A 22636-nucleotide genomic window follows, 5' to 3' on the forward strand; every position below is an offset into this window, starting at 1 on the left:
TTGCACTGTTGCACATAAATTAAGCAGACCTAAATTTTTCATGAACACAAGGCATTACACAAACTTTAGCATACTTTTCCTATTGATAAAACTACTTCGTTGTTTTTATCTGAGTAAGAAAAATCTTTAAAAAATAAGTGGTGCCAAATTTCCATTAATTTACATTGCAAAGCCAAATTCTCAGCTTTGAATTTGTTTGTTTCTTTGAGAGGTGCAACCACAAATTACAATGTAATTTTGGGGAATTTTATGTGCTACACCAACACAAAGTGGTGCATTGATAAGTAAAAGGAGAATAAACACGTTTTTCAAAGTTCCTCTTAGTAAATGTAAATTCTTTAAACACCTTTTTATGAAATAGCTGTAAGTCTTTTTTTGTATGCTTCTACCAGTTTTGTAAATCTAAAATGTGCAAAAATAGCTCAAGCTTACTCAGAATTAATGGAGAGAATGTGTGAACAGCGCTTTTTAAATCATACCACTGTCTCTCACTTAGTTGTCATTTAGGTCTAGACTTTGACCAGGTTATTCTAACGCATAAAATTAACTGGTTGAAACCATTTCATTATTTCTCAAGCCGTTTGTTTGGAGCTGTTTTCCTGCTGGAAGATAAACCTCACCCAAGTCTCATCTTCAGGCTCCAGCAGTTTTTTTCTCTAGGATTTTCCTTTGTGTCACTGTATCTTCCAATCTGATCAGCTTGCTTGTCACTGCTTAATGAAGGTATTTCCGTAGTATGAGGCTGCTACTACCATGTCTTCACATGAGTCTGTCAAACATTGCATTTCTCAGAAGGCTGTCTGGAGCTCCATGTGTCACATAACTTCTGTGTCGCGTAAAGCTGCAAATAAGAATTTTTAGAGCTCTTTTAAAATTAGGAATTTCTTCTTGCTACTCCTCCATGATAGTTATTTGTGGAGTGCATGTATAGTTATTGTCCTATCAACAGATTTCACCACTTGAGCCCTATAATTCTGGAGCTCCTCCAAACCAACCACAGAGTTCTTGGATGGTTTTCTGATTATTTCTTTGTCAGTTTAGGTGATCATGTCATGTCAGGGTTGCCCTCATATATCATACTCTGTTTTCAGGTGATGGACAGTACAACATTCGATGTTCAAATGTTTAGATATTGTTTTATAACAGTCATGCTTCCAATGACAGTACATTATCTCTGATCACTGATGTTCTCTAGCAAACCTCTGGAGCCTTCACACATTTATTCTGATATGAAATTACACACCATTTACTGTTAAGTGAAAACCAAAGGCAGTTGATTGCACCTGATTTTATTTTAGGTTATCAGAGGAAAGGGTCACAGTGCATTTTACACTTTTCAGCTTGCCAGCTGTAAGACAATAAAAGCCATGTATTACTATCTTTCCATTTCACTGTTATGTGTTGGGCTAACGAATAAAATCCCAGTAAAATACAATGTAATTTATAGTCTGAATAAGCACAATATTGCTTATTCGACGCAATGTGGCTCTCAAATAACAATACACCTGTCACATAAAGCATGTATTCATGAAAATATCCTAACTTAGTTAATGATGTCATCACTTTTGATCAGATAGGAAAGTAGCAATAAGTATCAGCAGTAATATAAAGACTATGCCTTTAAAAGAGTGAAGACAGTTGTGTGGAAAACATTGATTCATAAAATGTATTCATTTAGGCAGCTGTTAGGAAACATGCAAGTAACTGTTTTCTATTTCAAAAAGCACCAAAATGCATTATTCAAATGTAGACACACAAACACATAAAATAAAATAAAATAACTGTTTATAGAAAATACATTCTCAAAACCTTTAGCTTGACATAATCTCTAATTAAAAGCATTGTTGCCAAGAAAACTGGGCCAAGTCTGAGTCACATTTGAACTCCCTGAACTATTTCACCAGAGAGTTCAACCATTTTTTTGTTTGCTAAAACAAACAAAAAAAAACTTGACCTGCTTTTAGAAATCAAAGCAAATTATATAACTTTTAATTGGTTTATACAAGAAGACATAAACACAGTTCAGTTGAGTTGTCTTTTTTTTAATGTAAATTACACCAGAGTTGCCATCAATGTAAGTTTATCAGAAACACAGCACCAGAGCAATTTGTTGTAAGATTAAAAACACAATGCAGATTTTCAGACATTAGGAAATTAAAATTTTTACAGAACATGATATTATGTAACACTGATTGGAATAAAAGTGCTTGACATTTTCCTCTAGTTCCTCTTTGTTCTCAATGTTGGAATGTGCCCTCAATGTCGTTTACTTTGTCTGAAAGTTCAGAAAGTGAACAAACAGTCAAGGAAATGTAAATATTTTATGGGAAAAAAAGTGCAATTTTAATGTAAAATATTGTATAATATAAACTGATCTGAAAGATTGTTGTCTTTAAAACCAATTTAAGTTGTAAAATGAAATCTAAATATATGGACTCAGAAAAGGATATTTTTCCTGGTGAGCTCCTGAATGGCTGACTGCACTTTTTTCTGGAATACAATTTGAGCTTCGCACATGCAGGCATCTTCTGAAATTTCACTCCTCATTTCCTCTGAAACAACAAAAACACATGTCTGACATGGGCAGAAGAAATTTTTGATCATCGTATGCTGGGTATATGACATAGCAGGTAAAGAATTTGATATTGGAATCAGAGATCAATGTTAGATGAAACTGAAAGTGTTATTTCATATAAGGTGGCTCAGATTGCACACACAATAGATTGGGTCTATGATGATTTTAGTTAAAGACAAAGATTAGTAGTTTTTCTAAAATGTCAAAAAGTGTAACCAATTACGACCTTAACATGCTTACTTAATGAAGTCCACCTTAAATGGGATATTAAGACACACAACATGAAAAGACATCCAGACAAATATAAAAGCAACATGTTACTACCAATGGAAAGAATCTAATGTTTTAATAGTTAAACGTTTTCCTACAGAACCCATAAACTGTGTAGAACAACTAAACATACTGTTTATCAATTTCTGATCTTTGTGTAGTTATAAACAAGAAGAAGAAATAAAGGCAGAAAAACCTCCAAAAGAAGAAATAAACACACATTTTAATTTAAAGGTGCAGAAATGAGTTAAACGCAAATAGTTTTGGAGCCGTTCCTGCAGGTAAAAAGCACAGCTATTGACCCTTTTTGTAATAAAGCCAGTAGTAATTTTTCAACTAATGGATTAATAATAACTGAAATCAAGTACATGGTGCAAAAATGTTAAGACTACAATGAACTGCAAAGTTTCTGTTTGAAGTTAGGTCTTTCTGTAAAACCACCCTTAGCAGTAACTATCTGTAAGGTTTTATCACTCTCTTAGATTATTGTGTAAGGATTTCTTCTTTTCTTCAACATTTCTTCAGATTTTTTTAGATTTGCAGACGTTTGTTTATGTACAACGGTCTTAAAAAGGGCACATGTTACTATTTTATAGCACAATCTAGTGTCTATGTTACCTTCAGAGGTTATAAAAATGCAAACATTAAATTTGACTTTGTAATCTGACACCTTGAAATTGGACCTCTGTCCCTTTTCAACATTCCACCTTTAACAGGTCATTGCAACAATGCTTCTGAGAGCAATCGGCAGCAATAAGTTTCTGACTCAGTTGTGCATTTCTGCAGATGTCAGTAGGACCTCAGGGAAGGGCAAGAAAAACTGTCTGTATGTATGTATATATATATTTATATTTATAAAAGTTACATACTGTGCCTTTAACATGATCATTCTAAATAGAATTTGAGATAAAGCTCAGCTCCATTCCATTTAAGATACAAACTCCTTAGTAGAGTGTAATGAGTACATCTTTCCCACAGTTGAATGATGGTCATTAAGTTGTTTGGACATGGCCTTGCAGCTCTTCCCTGGATAAATGGGCATATTTGTTTCCTGCCTTGGCATTATGTTAACACAGGCCTGTATTGAGAGTCATGTAAATTTCTATGGACACTCCAACAGTTATAGGGAAGACCGTGCCAGACTGTTTATTCAGGAAATGTGATCATCTATGACCAAACAACTTGATGTGTGAGAACGGTGTGCCTTGAACACAGAAAAACTTACGTGAACATGTTTTCTGGTCTGAATTTAGTATGTATCCTACTCGACACTTGCAGTTGTAAGAAAGACCACTGTTGATGCAGATATGCTGGCAGTCGTGTCCCTGAATACATGCATCCAAACCTGAAGGAAGACACTGAGTGAGTTTACTCTGCCCACAAACATAGTTTGTTTATCAAATTAATGTTTAGTCTATGACATAACCTGTGAATGTTTGAATCACGCAACCTAAGAGATATAAGAAAGAAAAGTCCCAGAATGTAATCTATCTTAACATCAGACATTCAGACTTTTTGTTTTCCGGTGGCTGTTTTATTCATTTTTCCATTGTAGAAAAAAGGCAGATATAAATGCCAGAAAATCTAAACTGTGGATGGAAAATAATCATCTGATCTACTGATTCTTTGCCCATTTATAAGGATCCATAAATTAAGGAAACTATTGACCATGCCATTTTCTATTCTGACAACTGGCATGGTCATGCTGCATGTTTTGCTGCTTATGGTTTGTGCCCAACTGCTTTGCAACTTTACTCCTCCAAAAAAGTAGTTTTGTTGTCGTGTTATGATGCTGGGAGCATGAAAATTATTTCACAGAATAGCACTGGCATCTCATTGTGTGAAAGAGTCACGGAAAGAGTTTTATTATACGTTAAACATGCAAACGAGTATATAGAGTATATATTGAGTTGACACAAGTTGCCTCAAAGACAAATTTTGGAAACAGAGAAGAAAGAACATTTCACAGTCATCTAGGTCCAAGGTTGTCAAACTGGTACACAAGAATCTGCTGGCACAAGGTCTGCTTTTAGTGGTAGGACATGTTGTCTTAATTTCCAAGTTAAAAGCAGCAATGCCAGTAACTACAAAAAAGTAACAGAGTGCCCTTGCAAACATTTTAGAAATATGTTTATTACAAGAGGTTAATGCGTCCTAAGTATCTATATAACTGCCACCATTTTTTTTTTATCCTTTTCCACCTTGAAACCTGGAAAATGTACACTTCTGAAATTTTCTATGAAAATCAAGCTGGATTTTAAGTAAAATACAAATAAATTTGCTTACGTGAGCATGTCTTTCTGTCCATGTTGAGCGAATATCCCAGCTGACACTTGCAGACATATGAGCTTCCACTGTTGACACATAGATGCTGGCAGTCATGTCCCTGAGAACATGTGTCTAAGCCTGAAAAGAAAAGGAATCAGAGACACCTGATATCAGAAATCCTTTTCTTTTGTGCTGCCATAAAAAGCTGCACATGAAGCAGTCCTGCTGTGACGATTTTCAATTGTTCATATTTTTATGCAGAGTGGAATGTGGATCCTTACGTATGCACGTTTTCCCGTCGGGATTCAAAACATATCCTGCTTTACATTTACATACAAACGAGTCATCGGTTTTGACACAAATGTGTTGGCAGCCATGTTCTCCTGCACATGTACCTGAACCTGAAATGAGAAGCTATTACATCTGTGTGCCTCAGATGAGATGCAGTGAACAACTGCTTGTCCAGAAAAGAAAAATCTTACGTGAGCAGGTTTTTTTATCTGGATTCAACACATATCCCACTTGACATTTGCAGACATATGATGCATCACTATTTTCACAAATATGATGGCAATCGTGTCCAAGGGCACATGGATCAGAACCTGGAAAGACACAAATTTGCATGACAAAATACCTAGTGCTGCAATTAATTCTAGCCTAACAGACGAAGAAATTAAAACAAGCGAAACAAGCAATGCAAAGCTTTAATGCAACAATAATCAAAAAGAACAGTAGCTATATTCCTGTTTAATACAAGGATTATAACTTTTTATTTTGCAATATTTGGGATTTACTCCATTTTTTTTAAGCATTCTCACACAAAAATTCTACATGTCTCTATATCCCTGTGAAACCTCAGCATAGCCACCAGCAAAGCATACTAAACGTGGCTGCGAGTTTCCTTACGTGAGCATGTTTTGTTGTCTGCATTCAACGAATATCCTTTGCGACACATGCAAACATAAGAATCTCCACTTTTGACACAAATATGTTGGCAGTTATGTTGTGAAGAACATGCATCCATACCTGCAAAGAAAAACTTCCACATTGACACACAAACAAAAGTTTTGTCGGTACAGCCAAGCTGGAATGTGGTTTTAGAAACAATTTTGTACGTAAATTGGCGATACCTAGAAATCTTTTGCCTAAGTTCGAAGGAAAAGGGAGGAAAACAGACAAAAGTGTAATTTACACTTTTTTTTTGTCTGCCTCTAACACACATCCCTCTTAACATTTGCATATGTGATAGTCGGCTTTGCTGAAACACATACGTTGGCAGTCATTTATCTAAACCAGAAAAGGGGTGCTGTCAAGACAGCACCTCATAGTGACAAACTGCTGAGTCACTTTGTACAACTGACAAAGTAAGTGGAAAGAAATTTAAACAAGAAAAAAAAGGTGTGCCTAGTCAATACTTTGTAAAACTAGGCTTTGCTGTAGTTGAAGATACTGTGAGGTTTACATCAGCTTTGCACATCTAGAAACATTTCTAGATTTTTCTTTGTAAGCCCAAAGTAACTTTGGTTTATGTTCATAGTCATGTTGTTGCAAGGTGACAGTCCATAATCTCAAGTCTTTTGTGACCTCTAACAATGTTTTCCTATTTGATTGAAATGCCAAGTACTATACAAAACTACATAAATTGCTGTGCAAACACAACAAAGTAAAGACATGAACGTCAACCCTTACTTTAAAGCATTTGCAACAGCAAGTTCCAATTTTGCATCTGCAAGCTGGCTAATGTGAAGAGACCTTTGACTTCTGAGGCAAACTGGGACTTCGAAAATCAGAAAATCTATCAGTCACCACAGCTGAAACTTATGATCTATTGAAAGAAACAAATGTTCTTACGTGCGCATGTTTTCTTGTCTGTGTTCAACACGTATCCAGTTCTGCACTGGCAGACGTACGAGTCACGGCTGTTGACACAAATGTGCTGGCAGTCATGTCCCTGGGTACAAGCATCTGCACCTGAAAAAAAGGCATTCACTCATCAGGCTGAGATAGTTTTCAGGAGGAAGATGATGATACGGATTTATAAAGTTCCACCACCTAACAGTCTGTGTTTTTAACTGTATTCATATGCAGTAATACAGCTCAAACTAGCAGAGACTTGCTTATTTTTGTAAGCCAGTATGTAAATGGTTGTTAAGTAAGTTGTTAAACTCTGTCTCATTTTTAACCCAGTACCAATGACTGTCCTTTCTCTGTCACTAGAGCTTCAGCATCTGGAGCTCTGTTTACAGAACTTGAAGCGAACCTGCACACATACACTGAGGTTTATGCAACCAGTCATACATATTAGTGATTACAAGTTGCAGGTCTTCTGTAGCCTGTTTGTTTCTTTATGCAAATTCACAACTCTATCACCCTGCACGTATCTGACAAGTACTATGACGCAGGCAAAGATCAGGAAAGTCATTGTTATACAAACGTAAAAGAAGAGGACTCAATATAGAACCTTGAAGCACACCAAGATTGCTGTCAACAACTGTAATTTAATAGAGCACTTTTTTTATTATTTGGATATAATCTTATAGCTAACTAACAAAAGACGTGTCTGTACAATATTTAATCTTAAGCAATGCTGAATACTGAGAAATAAGATTTATTTTTATTCTTACGTGAGCATGTTTTCTTGTCTGGATTCAGGATGTAGCCAGGGCGACACTTGCAGATGTACGAGTCACCACTGTTGACACAAATATGCTGACAGTTGTGTCCTTGATCACACGGCTCCAAACCTAAAAGGAAACACTTCACTGTCCGATTGGCTTATGCTTACTAAAATCACAGTAAAATCAGTTTTCCTTGTATTGTTTGGTTAGTCTGTGAGTATTTAGATAATCTGCCACATGCAGGTAAGTTTGTATGATATTTGTTATTCAGCTGAAGAGATGTTACATTTATCTTATGTGATTTGAATTTTACGCATTTGTAAGGATATTTAAGTAGTTCAGTGTCTATAAATTAAAATTACAGCCCATCCATATATGAACCATGCAGTCAAATAAAAAGTGAATCCAATCACAAAACTTGTCTTCAGTAAGGATTTTACCATTGCTGGAAAGCACAAGTCGTTCAGACAAAAACCCCAAAATACTCTTTTAGGTTCAACTGGATGTTTAACAGGCAGTTTTTTCCAAGGCACCAGTTATTTGCGGTGTTTGTGCTTGTGAATGTCATCGTAAGAAATGTATTTAGTATTTAGTCTTCAGCACAGATCCAAGCTAAGTATACATTAGCTATGATTGCTTAGCTGAAATATATGTATAAAGCATTTTTTTCCTTAAAAATATTGTAAAAAGAATAAAATGAAATGTTTTAAACCATAAGATATGGTTTAAACCTTCTTTAGGAAAGTGGTTGTGTTTAGTCAAGTTCTTCTAAATATTTTTTTTAAAAGCTCTAATTGCAAAGCAGTTGCCTTTAATGAGTTCCTGCTTTAGACGACTTTTTAATGGCTTGCAGCACTTATTACGGCAGCAGCACATTTCTGTGAACAGAATAGACAGCATCATATTAAGTTTCCTACATTTTAAAGAATGTGGTCAGAATCTGAATCGTTTCTTCTTTAAGTTGGTTAGTGTGGAATTGATTATTTATGCTTAATGCTTACTGCATTAATACCACTCAGTGTTTTCACAGTTTCTGGACATCTTTTCAGTAGCATGTCCAATTAGTGATAAATTAGTGATTGTTTTTGTGTTGTACTTAAAATTAAAGAAGAGGACCACTAGCCTTAGAATGAAGATCCTCTCTATGGTGCTGCCCATATGCTCACAGGTGAATAGAATAGGACCGATCTGACATACCGTTGTTCCCTTCACTGACACGATTATTATCGTCTTTCCTGCCATTTAGGCCTAGTCCGTTATCATCAATATCTGCACTCCCATTATCATCATCCTTACCACACAAAGTTTCCCTAAACTTAGACGTAAGCTTCTCGATCACACCATAGGTCTCCACATAGAAGACATGGTCATCGTGTGGCTGGCTGGCCATAAGTTTCAGGGAAGCCATATCAGCTCTGTCAACTCCCACTGCATAGATTTCAATCCCAGATGCTCTGGCTGTGGCTGACACCTCCTCCACCTTGTCCTGAGGTCTGCCATCGGTCACTATAATAGCCACCTTAGCAATGTTCATGGAAGCGGATCGGGCCCCGGCCTCCTTGGTGAAGGCTTTTTCCATGGCGGTCCTGATGGCCATGCCCGTCATGGTGCCTGAAGCTAAGGGCTCAACTTGGCCGAGTGCCTGCTTCACAGAGGATTTGTCAAAAAAAGTGTTGAGGAGGAACTCAATCTTGACTGTGCTCGCATAATTAACGAGACCGACACGAGTGGCATCTCTGCTGATGACCAGGCTGTCCACCATGTCCTGCAGGAACTCCTTGGCCTTTTTAAATTCAGCAGGGCGCACACTGCGGGAACTGTCTATGATGAAAACCAGGTCAATAGGGCGATTTTTGCAGTTAGTTCTTGTTGCTGTAAAGAAAAAAGAACACAATTTTATTAGATTTGTTATATGTTCTTTTTTTTGTAAGCAGAGAGAAAAATATTCTTACAAGGAAAAGTGAATTAGGTTTTTTATTAGCTACTTGTATTTTGACATTTTTGTTTCATGCCTTGATTATTTGATTGATTTTCTTATTTTATAACATAACAGCACACATGCACTGCATTTACCATCAGGGGCATCCATATGTATTTTTCTTTTTTTGTTTTATTGCATAAGCCCAACAACAGGAAAAAGACAAGCATTATATTTGATTTTACTGGTTGGTTAATTTTCTTCCAGAAATTATATTGAAAATATGTTCACTTCACAATGAACAAACAGAACAATTATATATATATATATAATTTTTTTTTTTTTTTTCCCCACACATTTTTCTGTACATAGTTCTTATGTTGAGATGTTCAGTACTTGAACTGCTACTGATTGTTGCTGGATAATCTCCAGCAGGCTGCAAGGAGGCAGATGGTGCAGCTTTACGCTGAGATGGCTTGGACCCATGAAACCAAGACTTATTGCGATCAACTTAGCAAATTAAGAAGAGTGTGTGTGTCGGAAGAGAGCTAAATAGTGCTCTCTTCCGCATCCAAGTTTGAGTTGTATTATCATTTTAAGTGCTAATAAACCAATAACAATTTCTACTGCAATGGGATGTAAAATAAACCCTACAACCGCATGATCGAGCAGTTAAAATGACCATGGAAAAAAAAAAGAAAGAAAACGCCCAACCTGCGTCATCTCTCAGTCCCTCGTGCCTCAGGTGGATGTCGGCATTTTTCCGCGCGCCCCGCTGCAGCTGGACGCTTCTCTCGCCACCCCGCCGGACCTCCTGAAAGCGTTTCTCACTCTGCGCCTCTACAGACGACCCCGGGATCGATGCTAAGTCCTCTGATAGGTCATAGCGCCCTGGAGACACCCGACGCTGTGACCGGGACTGTGGGAGAGAGCCCTGACATCCCGCCGCCAGGATACCAAAGACCACCACCTTCCACACTAACGAAACCATCTCGACTTCGTCCAACTGGCTTACAGCAGGGTGCACTCCTATTTATATACTGCACGACCACTACCCATAAGGCGTGGAGAGTCGGAGATCCAATCCAGACCCTTTAAGTCGTTAAATGAGGGTCAATCCAATATATCATGGACTAAAGACGTTCTAAGTTTAAAGCTCCTTAAATATTTTCACTTTTTGAAGTTGATATTGGGGATGATTTTATAAAAATGTTTTTGCATAAATAATAGTGTCTGGCATATTATTTATGCAAAAACTCTTATACTCCAAAGTTAAGTCAAATGCAACCAATTAACATCAAAAGCTACCTCTGTGTGAATGTAAATTTCATAATAAATCCACTGCAAACTTCCAGGGTCTTCATGTAATGCCTCAATGGTTAACAGACTGTAAGAGAAAGAGAAAAAAAAAAGAGACGTGAAACATACCAGATGGGCCAGTTGTGAAGTTGTGGAGAAGTTTAATGCAGGATTAGTTTTCAAAACAATATCTCAAGCTTTCAACATCTCACAGAGCTCTCTGTGAGATGGAAAGAGGATGGTACAACATGCAAATCTAAGACTTGTCCACCCACCTAGACTGACTGTCCCCACATGAAGCACGGTGGTGGCAGGCCAGTAGCATCCTGCTGTTAGATTGTTTTTCTTCTTACTGTGAGTTGATGGGTTGATGGAGGGAGGTAAATGCATGCCAGTAGTGGACAAAAGTTGTCTTAGGATTCAATGGCCTTGAGACAGATGGAGGTTCACCTTTTAGAAGACCAGTAAACTGAAACTAAAATGAAATGGTATAAATCAAATCATACTAATGTGCTGTAATGTTGCAAAAAGACTCCCAACACACTCAGTGCGCTTTCACATTTAAAGTGATTAAATATTAAGACGTTTTTAGCCCTAAATTTGAACCATGATCAAAAAAGTTAATTTATATGAAGCATGCTGCCCTCTCATGGAAATTAGAGTAAACTGCAGCAGAGAGGTTTCAGAGGCCCTCAGGGTAAAGTGCAAAGATTAATACATTTATTGTTCAGACTGGTTTATTTGCAGAATCACTGTGATGATGACACACAGTGAGGATGAACTGTAAATAAATCTGTAGAAGGATGATTTGAATCACCTTTCTACTTTAATGTCAGTGTCCTGTACTAACAATATCAACAGAAAACAGTCTGAGAATGCAAATGATACACAACAGCAGTAGGCTGTTTGGGATCTTTATTAGAGAAACATTTTCCAGGAACGGGCTGCACAGTGGCGCAGTTGGTAGAGCTGTTGCCTTGCAGCAAGAAGGTTCTGGGTTCGATTCCCGGCCCCGGTCTTTCTGCATGGAGTTTGCATGTTCTCCCTGTGCATGCGTGGGTGTTCTCCGGGTACTCCGGTTTCCTCCCACAGTCCAAAAACATGACTGTCAGGTTAATTGGGTTAAGTGTGTGCGTGCATGGTTGTGTGTCCTTTGTGTCCTGTATGTCTCTGTGTTGCCCTGTGACAGACTAGCGACCTGTCCAGGGTGTACCCCGCCTCTCGCCCGGTACGCTAGCTGGAGATAGGCACCAGCACCCCTCCCAACCCCACTGAGGGACAAGGGTGTAAGAAAATGGATGGATGGATTTTCCAGGAACCAACTGACAAGGACGGGAACAGAAAGCACAGCAGACACATCTGATCAAACTGTGTGAGCACCATGTTTCTGTTGAATGTACTTGTAACTTTTATGAGTGTGTTTCACTCTAGCACTAAAAATACAGATCTTCATGGGGACGTTATTATTGGAGGTCTTTTCCCCGTTCACCAAAAAACCAACAGAACAAAAGTTCCTGGTCCAATATCTTGTGAAAAGTAAGTATGCCCTCGACAAAGAATCATTTTACATAGCTAGAAAATGTACTGTTTATTTTATGCCTTCTTTTGTAGGTTTGGTTTGATATCCAAATATTCCTACGTACCCATGTGATGATCTACTCTATCCAAGAGATAAACCAACGAACGCCGAGATTGCTGCCCAACCTCACCCTTGGATAATAATATGTGATGATATTAATGTCATGTTCAAATGCCTCCCTAGGTAACCCTGCAATTATTTATGTACAGTTTATCTCTGAATTCTTGCTTGTTTGTTTCAAAATTATGAGTTTGCGCTTGTGATTTATCTTTGTTGATTTGTATGTAAGCTTTGACCCATTGTAGAACTGAAGAATAATACCCTTTTTCATCTTCAGCTCTCTTGCAGTCACCTAAAGATTTTGGGGTAAAACAGATTGGTAAATAAAGCTGTTCACAATTTCAGTGTCTGTTAAGAAAACCATTGCATTGCTGCTCTCCGCAGATTAGCTATGCTTCAACCAGTGAGGAGCTCAGCATAAAATCTAAGTTCCCCACCTTCTTGCGGACTGTTTCCAGTGACAAACATCAGACGCAAGCCAATTTATGAGCTGGTGAAGAATTTTTCATGGCGATCAGTGGCCATTGTGGGAAGCATTGATGAATATGGGAAGTTTGGAACCGATAGTCTACTGCAGCTCTTTAGTGACAATAATATCGTTGTTGACTTTGTGGAGATTCTCCCTGCTACCTTTGACAAAAACTGTTCAACAGCAAGACATCTGCTGTAAAAAATAGGAAACTCTACTGCTGAGGTCATCATCATGTTCACCAAAGTCACCAATGTTCACATCATCCTTGAAGCAGTTATTGAAAAAAAATCTCAACAGAACCTGGATAGCAAGTGACACCTGGTCCACATCTTCTACAATCTCTGAGATAAAAGGAATCAAAAGCATTGATCCAGTTTTTGATTTTATTTTTAGACAGAAGGAGGTGCCGGGCTTTCAAGATTATGTCACCTCAATGTTTAATGGAATTACAAACAAAATTTTGAGTTATTATCAAGTTTTCACAAATAAAAAATGATGCTATTTTGCTTTAACAACATGGTCACAGAAAGAGCACCACACATTTCTGCAGGCAGCCTCCTTTGTGAACAACGACGTTGCAATAATCATTCAGTAGTTTTATGTCATTTGACATTTGTAGTTATTTAGTGAAGAATCAAACACATACAGGAATTTAGAGGATATTAGTTTTCACTAATTCAGATTAGTTTACACTGAAATGTGTTGCTTATTCCTCACACAGCAACACCAAAACATTTGTAATGAATAAAACATGAAATAACTCTTTGAATGATGTTTAGTATTACCATAGTGTAGTATATGTATGGTCAAAGACAAGGATCTTGTGATCCTTAGATGTTTGGCCTTGGAGATTAAGTTTTCTGCTTTGATCAGTTTCTTTTTCACTTAAATTTTGTTTTAATTTTCTTTCTGCCTTTGTCTCCCTTTGTAGACACTTCCTGCAAATCGTGTGCCAATCACCAGTACTCACCAGAAGACCACAGATACTTGTGTGAATAAAACTGATGAGTTTCTCGACTGGTCAGACCCCTTCTCCGTCATTCTGATCACCGTGGCTGTCATTGCAATAATTGCTGTCATCACCAGGATCAACCGTGGGACTCCTATTGTTAAAGAAATTGGAGCCTACTTGTGTTTTCTGGAGTTGGTCTCATTGCTGCTACGCTTTTGCGTAATCTTCACGTTTATTGGAAAACCCACACCAAATTCCTATTTAGGCATTCCTGTCTTTGTTATAAGTTCCTCTATCTATATCTCCTGCATTCTGGCCAACTTAATTCAGATCTGTGTTAGCTTTAACCCAACAATTTCATCCATGATTAAGAAACTTAATCATCCAGTTGCTGTGTTTGTCATCATCTCTGGTGTGCAGTTTGGTGTGTCCTTGGCTTGGTTAATTGTTCTCCCACATAGTAACATTATGAGAGGAAGGACTTGTCCGTGATATCGTCATAATTATCCATGGTTTTTCAATATGGTCTTGGTTGTAGATTAATTGCAAAATAATACAATTGGAATCAGATAGTGGGATACAATGTATGCAAAAAAAACATTAAATCAGTCCAATTTATGCCGATTTTAGGGCGGAAAAATAAAATTATTTGAATCTAGTAAATGCAGAAAAAAGAAGCAGGACCCTTTGGCTGCCATAAATATTGGATTCTAAGGTACTGAAACTAACCAATTCATACATTTACAGCTTATTGTTGTATTGTTGCTTTTCCACCATTGAGAAATTGAAATCTGGAAGAGATTTCATATTCTGTTCCAGAGGGGGTAATACTATTTTGTTATTACCCCCAACAACCCAGGAGCCCTTCTTGCTGCAAGACAACAGTGCTACCAACTGCAGCACTGTGCAGTAGGTAGCACTGTTGCACTGGTTACAAAACTATGTGTGGCAGTAAAGTAACAACTGTAAGTCAGTGTAAGGGTGGTGGCAGCATCCTGCTGTCTGGATGTCTTTTTTATTCTGGCTGCTGGGAGTTGATAGTAAGATGGATGGAGGTAAATGCAAAGCAGTCCTAGACAAAATATGTTTTAGGTTGTGATAGGCTTGAGATGGATTTATTTTCCAGAAGAATAAAAACATTGATCTGTTAAATCAAAAGAGCTACATTGTATGAAGCATGCTGCCCTCTCATGGAGATTAGTGCAAACTACAGCAGGGATGTATCAGAGGCCCTCAAGGTAAAGTGGAATGATGAATGCCTTTACTGTTCAGACTGGTTTATGTGATCAACAACTGTCACAATGACTTGCAGTGAGGATAAACTGCGAATGAATTCATCTTTGTGAGTGATTCAAATCACCTCTCTACTTTCGTGCCTGTATCTTGTTCTAATGATATCAGTGGAAATCCATCTGACGATGCAAATGACCCAGATCAGTAGGCAAACCCTATATGAGAAGAGTTTTCCAGGAGAAATCTCACACTGCAGGAGTTGAAAGCACAGCCTGCACGTCTGATTCAACCATGTTTCTGTTGAAGCTACTTGTAACTTTTATGAGTGTGTTTCACTCTAGCACTAAAAATACAGATCTGCATGCATATCTTCATGGGGACGTTATTATTGGAGGTCTTTTCCCTGTTCACCAAAAAACCAACAGAACAACAGATCCTGGTCCAATAAACTGTACAGCGTAAGTATGTCCCTGGCAAAGAATCCAATTACAAAGCTAGAAAATGTATTGTTTATTTCATGCCTTTTTTTGTAGGTTTGATATACAAGTATTCCTACGTACCCAAGTGATGATCTACTCTATCCAAGAAATAAACCAACGAATGCCGAGACTGCTGCCCAACCTCACCCTTGGATATGACATTTATGATACTTGTGGAGATGTCACCCTTGCCATCAGAGCAACTCTGCAGCTGCTGAAGGACCAATCAGATCCCCAGAGGTGTCTCATACCTGCATCCATCAATTTCGCTTTTCCCGAACCTGAGACGAAGGTGGTTATTGGAGAGACATTCTCTGAGGTATCCATAGCAGTTGCAAGGGTACTTGCTCTACCATCAGTCACACAGGTTTGTCTCTCGCTATGTTTTATATGCTATGTAGCATCCATTTAAATGTAAATATATCAATTTGATACATACCAGATCATGACACTGAAATTTAATCAAATAAGATTGTGATAATTCTTCAAATAACTGTTTCCACTTTTAATGTTTTATGTATCTTGTGCAATATGACCAAAAAACAAACAAATCTGTCTGAAAGAAAAATATGATTTAAAAAAACTTGAAATATTGTAGTTGCAAAGGTGTGCACACCTGTTTTGGCTTACAGGTTTTCTTTAGTTTGAGTCTGTCAGCATCCCACATTTGGACCTATGAATATTATCCAGTGCTTTGCAAAAGTTCTCAAAATATTTCACATTTTGGAAAAACCTTTCTATTTTGACCCCACACATTTTCTGTAAGATTTACCTCTGAACTCTGACTTGGTCATTCCAAGACTATAAAGTTTGTTCTTGTGAATTCATTATTATTATTATTATTATTATTATTATTATTATTATTATTATTATTATTATTATTATTATTATTATTTTGAATGTCTGCTTGTGGTACTGAAAAAACAATATCGGTCAGCTTTCTAGATTTGGGGGTAAAACTGACTTTACATGAAGTTGTTCATGATTTCATTCTCTTTATAAAAACAGCTATATGAAATTAAGCCCCCATCGTTTTTCATAGTTTGGAAGATATTCTTTCATCCTGGCCATTGCCTTCCTGTGTAACTCTGTTCAGTCTGAGCGTTCTCCTCTTGACTCGGATTGTCTCTGGTAGATTGTTTTATTGGGACAATCAGCGAACAGAAGAAGAAGTTGTGAACTACGCCGTAAATTTTCTGTGCTGTTTTAGAATTGTAGTTTGTCTGTAGTTTTATCAATTCCAGACTACATTGCTACATTGACCAATCCGTGTTGGTCACGCATCCAGATATTGTACGAAACAAATAGTGTAGAACAAGTGACTGTTTTTTTACCAGCCTCAGAGTCTTTTTTTCTGTGCTTTGTTGTTTTCATGCCAAACGTACCTTTCAGGCTTCAGGTAACCGAGGGCAGGTGTTTTACCCATGATGACTCAAACAGTGATTCATCAAAAAAAAAAAAATTAAGGGTGCGCACACTTACACACCCAGGTTATTATTGCTTTTTTATTCCTTAAATATTTCCCTCAGACAAATTTCCTTGTTTTTTTTGGTTGAACTGTAAAGGATACCTGTCAAATTAATGGTGAAAGAAAATGTCAATCATTTTTGAGAAATGTATGAATTTTTACATGGATGTGTAGACTTTTTACATCCTCTTTCATTGCATTGCTGCGCTCCACAGATTAGCTATGCTTCAACCAGCGAGCAGCTCAGTTTAAAATCTAAGTTCCCCACCTTCCTGCGGACTGTTTCCAGTGACAAACATCAGACGCAAGCCATTTATGAGCTGGTGAAGAATTTTTCATGGCGATCAGTGGCCATTGTGGGAAGCATTGATGGATATGGGAAGTTTGGAACCGATAGTCTCCAGCAGCTCTTCGATGACAATAATATCTGTGTTGACTTTGTGGAGATTCTCCCTGATACCTTTGTCAAAAACTGTTCAACTGCAACAGATCTGGTGAAAAAAATAGGAAACTCTACCGCTGAGGCCATTATCATGTTCACCCAAGAGGCCAATGTTCACATCATCCTTGAAGCAGTTATTGAAAAAAATCTCAACAGGACATGGATAGCAAGTGACGCCTGGTCCACATCTTCTACAATCTCTGAGATAATAGGAATCGAAAGCATTGGTCCAGTTTTTGGTTTTATTTTTAGACAGAAGGAGGTGCCTGGCTTTCAAGATTACGTCACATCAATGTTTAATGGAACTACAAACAACATTTTGAGTTATTATCAAGTTTTCACAAACAGCTCCAAAGATGACATGAAATGTAACTGCAAGAATAAGACCTCCGACCTAAGATGCTTGTACTGCTACATTGACCATGATGAATCCTACAACATTTACATGGCTGTCCAGGTCATTGCTGAGGGCCTCAGAATCCTACTAAAATGTAACAATCAAAGCTGCGAACGAACCAAGTTTACTGCTATTGAGGTAAAGTAAACAACTTTCTGTGTTAAGTTATTCTTTACAGATTACTTTTTATATGTTTGGTTGTGATTATTAGCCGAACAAAGTTTAAAAAGTACCTTTTGTTTTGCAGCAAACATCAATCTTTTTATTATTTATATTGCCTGTACAGGTAGTTTTGCACATTTGTCCTCAAGACAGTCAAAGTACGCAATGTTCTGACATGGAGCATATAAGTGTCCCTGTATGTATAATCTCTGCTGCCAAGTCCTTGCATAATTGGAATTAATTTGATACCCATAACTAAACTGTATTATAGTAAATTAATAATGACATTGGACCAGTGGGGTCTGTTTTTGTCTGTAAATATATTTAAACTTCGACTTCATAACAAGTAAATCGGCCTAAAAATTGTCTCCACAGCTTTTTCATGTAATCAGGAATATCAACATCACTGTGAATGACACAAATATCTACTTCGATGAAAACGGAGATCCCAGTTTGGGATACGACATATTGTTTTGGAACACATCTGAGTCCAAAGAAGGCGTTGAGAAAATAAAAATCGGAGAATACTGGCCAAATAAAACCATTTCATTTGACAAAGATTTATCCCAATGGAGAACCACTGGAAATGTAAGATGAAGATATATTAGTCAGTAAAATAAATAGCTCATAATCCTGTGCTAATCCTATTGTCTCTTTCACAGGTGTCTGTTTTTAACTGCTCCAGAACATGTCAACCAGGGCAAAGAAGGGAATTACAACGTGGAAAATGTTGCTATGGATGTGTTAACTGTTCATCTCACGAGTATTCAAATGGAAATGGTCAGTGTTATCTTTGCTATCTGTTTTGTTTTTTGCCTAAAATACAATTTTCTCCTCTCTTACTTTATTTGCCATCAGTTTGAGGCCATAGGCTCAGAAGCACTTGGTCAGGATAAAGATCCAAAGCATACAATAGTACCCCTTCTTTTTCCCAGTCTCACAGGAAAACACAGCAAATGCTTTTCTTTGCTTTTTATATTCTTTGTCTTCTTCTGCAGATACTTTTTGCAGACAATGTGAACCGCACCAGTACTCACCAGAAGACCACAGAAATACTTGTGTGAATAAAACTGAAGAGTTTCTCGAGTGGTCAGACCCCTTCTCCATCATTCTGATCATGACAGCTGCTATTGCAATAATTGCTACTGCAGTGATCGCTATCGTCATTGGCCTCAACTGTGGGACTCCTGTTGTTAAGGCAATTGGAGGCTACCTGTGTTATGTGGAGATGGCCTCCTTGCTCCTCGGCTTTTGCACTACCTTCACCTTTATAGGAAAACCCACACCACGTTCCTGTGTAGGCATTCCTGTCTTTGGTATAAGTTTCTCCCTCTGTATCTCCTGCATTTTGGCCAACTTAATTCAGATCCTGTTAGGTTTTAGCTTTGACCCAAGGGTTGGCTCTAAGATTAAGAAGCTTAATCATCCAGTAGCTGTGGTTGCCATCATCGCTGGTGTGCAGTTGGGTGTATCCTTGGCATGGCTAATCGCTCTCCCACGTCTTCCTTCAATAGAACAGAAAGAGCTCACAATATTGTATCAATGTAACATGTGCGAAGAGTCCAAAAAGTTCTTTGCTGCCACAATAGTCTACAACTCTTTCTGGGGCCTTGTGTGTTTTGTCTTTGCATTCAAAGGTAGACAGCTACCCGACATTTACAAAAATGCCGCGTTGATCTCAGTGAGCATGGTGCTGTTTTTAATCATATGGATTGTTTTCCTCCCAATTTATCTCACTTTGGAAGGAAAGTACAAACCGGCTATCAGCAGCGCAGCCGTTTTGGTCTCTTGCATCAGCATTCTTGGCTGTCACTTGGCCCCCAAGTGTTACATTATGTTGTTTAGGAAAGAGATTAATAATCACAATGCTATTAGTGAATACATTAGGAAACATTATGAGAGGAAGGACTTGTCCGTGATATCGTCATAATTATCCATGGTTTTCCAATTTGGTCTTGCCTTTGTTATAGATGAGTTGCAAAATAATATAATAGAATCCAGGCATACATTGTATGAAAAGTTTGACACTTTTCTTCTCATTGTTTGACATTAAAACAGACCAAAAGTTAGGTAAGCTAAGTAGAGAACTTTACTAAATATCTAAAGTGAAAGATGGAAGGAGGTACTTTATCGATATGGACCAAAATGCCAATCAGAGAGTAAAAATCCATCACATCATGTTGTTGGGTGTTCTATTGCAGGCAGAATTGGTGCATTTCACAAAATAGATGGAATCACAAGGAATAAAGGTTATGTGGAAATAGTGAACAAACATCTCAAACCAGTAGCCAGAAAGTTTAAGATTGTGACACAAATGGATTATTCAAATGGAGAAATGACCTAATCTTCCCACTAAATTAGTTACAAAATGGCTTAAAGACCCATATACTGAGAATATGTATGTAAACTTCTTGATTTCAAGAAAGTACGAAGAAAATTCTTGCTCATTGTAAATAGTTAGCAAAACGTTATTCGGTAAACCTGACTGACCTAAAGTGACAGAAGTTTAGTCTGACATAACAGACAGTGAGAAACAAAGGTGACGTCTTTTGGGACAGGAAATGAATTTTCATGAACGCTATTGTACTGTTAAAATAATCAATTGGGGAAAAAAAAGTCCTTCTCTTTCCCCTATTGAAATTTTGCATTTGCCTTTGGTAAAATTTCAGGTGCCACAAGACAGAAACTGAGTTTGTAAAGTAGCAACAAATTATCAAAAAAAACTTGGTTGCCATAAATATGTGGAAAATGTTGTAGAGGACTTTTTCAGACTGATCCATGCATTTATGGCTGATTGTTGTATAAGTTTTTTCAACATTAAGTGAGAAATTGAAAGCCTGAACAGAAGACTGAGTAATCACAAAAATAACCTTCAACCAAATGGTAACAGATAAATTACCAACAAACGTAATGAGTACACTTCGGTTTAAATGTAATGCACCTGTATATAAATATAGCTTAGAATATTTCAGGCCATTTATATAATTTATTCTCATTTGCCAACTCTGTGACTGCAGTAATCTTTCCTTTCCATCAGCAAATAAAATATCCTTGTGAGAGAAACTCACAGTTTTTAAAATCTGGTTTAAAACTGCTGGCAAATGTTAATTTTTAATATTATGATACAGTTTCACTCACATGATGTAAATAAAAATCTGTTGTGTTATAAAATCAATTTAGCACCTCAAATAATGAAAGGAAAGCAAAACCTAAAAGTTTACAGACATGTACAAAAAAGTTAACTTTGACAAATAGATTAATTTTAATTTAATCATAAATCACCTTGTTTTTACAAAATTAGGCCATCTGTGATTACACTGTACAGTTTACTTATCTAAACACGCTTTATTTTTAGCTATTATTTACAAGAATTTGTATGAAATGTGTAAAGGGAAAGTCACATATTTAAAATAAATGATTTTGAAAACTGCTGTTATAAATATTAAAATTGCCATGATGTTGTCAGTCAATGGTACAAAGAGATATTGCAGCCCAAGGCCAGTGAAATGAATTCTTAATCAGAGCAAATGGTGGCAAAGTTAAAACACGGCTTTTCATCAGCAGAATTTATTATTCTTTGTATATTTTAACATTAATTTCTCTTGTACAGAGTTTTGTGATTTTATGTCCATAATATGGAGAGCACTTGATAAATAAGCTTTTCTTACTTACTAAAAACTTAACTAATTAATCAAAACCGAAGGAGATGGAGAATTCCTTGCATGGTGAAGAAGCAAAAATACATTTGCACCTTTAAAGTTGTATATATTTTGTAGAGCAAACAAACTCTCCAAAACTGTTTTAGTGATTTCATGGCACGCTAACTACATGGGAAAAATAAAATAAAATGCAAAACTCGTGTGCAGAGTAAATGTATTTGTGGAAGCGTGCTTCCTCTTTCTGTAGAATATGTGCAGAAAGCTTGTATTTGGCTATCAAATCTAGCTCATATTATAACTCGAAAAACAAAGCCAGAAAAACATTCTCCTCTCATGAGATGTATTCCAGTCTGTCATGCCTGAAAGGATTTAGGTCAAAACATGTGTATTTATGCTGCTGTTGGGAATCTCAGGGTTCTGTTTCATAAGTATTGTAAATATCTTCTGCTGCAAATGACAGATAAATGTTATATTTACTCAGAATAATATGAAGTTGGACAAATTTCACACTTTCATCTGTATTGTTATTCCTTGTGCTTTCAAATATTTTTGCTTTTGGGAATAAGGGCATCGGTGTACCTATTTTTTCTGTAACATGTCAATAAGTATGGAATAAGAAGGCTTCTTGTTCAAAAGGATGAATTAAAGCTTCTACATGACGCTGTTTTTGTGAGTAGGTTGGGTTTTTAATAATTTTTTTTTTATTCCATATTCCTTCATCTGCAACATGACCAGACTCTAATGACTTTCCAAAATACACCATTTGCTGCATGTCTAATTTTCTC

The 22636-nt window shown here is 37.1% G+C and overlaps 2 protein-coding genes and 1 pseudogene across 5 annotated transcripts; 2 read left to right on the forward strand and 1 right to left on the reverse strand.

The window, feature by feature from the left end:
* Positions 1-1273: 1273 nt before the first annotated feature.
* LOC103458677 (uncharacterized) lies at positions 1274-11109 on the reverse strand. 4 transcript variants are annotated; one of them, XM_008399662.3, is made up of 11 exons: positions 10364-11109; positions 8929-9603; positions 7738-7857; positions 6965-7084; positions 6020-6139; positions 5596-5715; positions 5395-5514; positions 5132-5251; positions 4071-4190; positions 2451-2552; positions 1274-2290 (listed from the first exon to the last, which is right to left on the reverse strand). In XM_008399662.3, the coding sequence occupies exons 1-11, from the start codon at positions 10638-10640 to the stop codon at positions 2238-2240; spliced, it is 1947 nt and encodes a 648-aa protein (XP_008397884.1). In that variant the 5' UTR covers positions 10641-11109; the 3' UTR covers positions 1274-2237. The 4 variants fall into 4 exon arrangements, with proteins under 4 accessions (XP_008397884.1, XP_008397885.1, XP_008397886.1 ...); XM_008399663.3 differs by having other exon boundaries at positions 9028-9603; positions 10364-11083; XM_008399664.3 differs by lacking the exon at positions 6020-6139 and having other exon boundaries at positions 10364-11073.
* A 262-nt stretch (positions 11110-11371) lies between these two features.
* On the forward strand, positions 11372-13555 carry LOC108166044 (G-protein coupled receptor family C group 6 member A-like; annotated as a pseudogene).
* Positions 13556-14566: 1011 nt separating this feature from the next.
* On the forward strand, positions 14567-22509 carry LOC103461115 (G-protein coupled receptor family C group 6 member A-like). The gene is made up of 6 exons (XM_008403447.3): positions 14567-15702; positions 15778-16090; positions 17407-18168; positions 18568-18780; positions 18855-18972; positions 19191-22509. Exons 1-6 carry the CDS (start codon positions 15464-15466, stop codon positions 20120-20122), a joined length of 2577 nt encoding a protein of 858 aa, XP_008401669.2. The 5' UTR covers positions 14567-15463; the 3' UTR covers positions 20123-22509.
* Positions 22510-22636: the final 127 nt, after the last annotated feature.

The sequence above is a fragment of the Poecilia reticulata genome, chromosome 22 (genome assembly GCF_904066995.2).
Source record: "Poecilia reticulata chromosome 22, P_reticulata-male-v2, whole genome shotgun sequence".
In the NCBI taxonomy this organism is placed as follows: domain Eukaryota; kingdom Metazoa; phylum Chordata; class Actinopteri; order Cyprinodontiformes; family Poeciliidae; genus Poecilia; species Poecilia reticulata.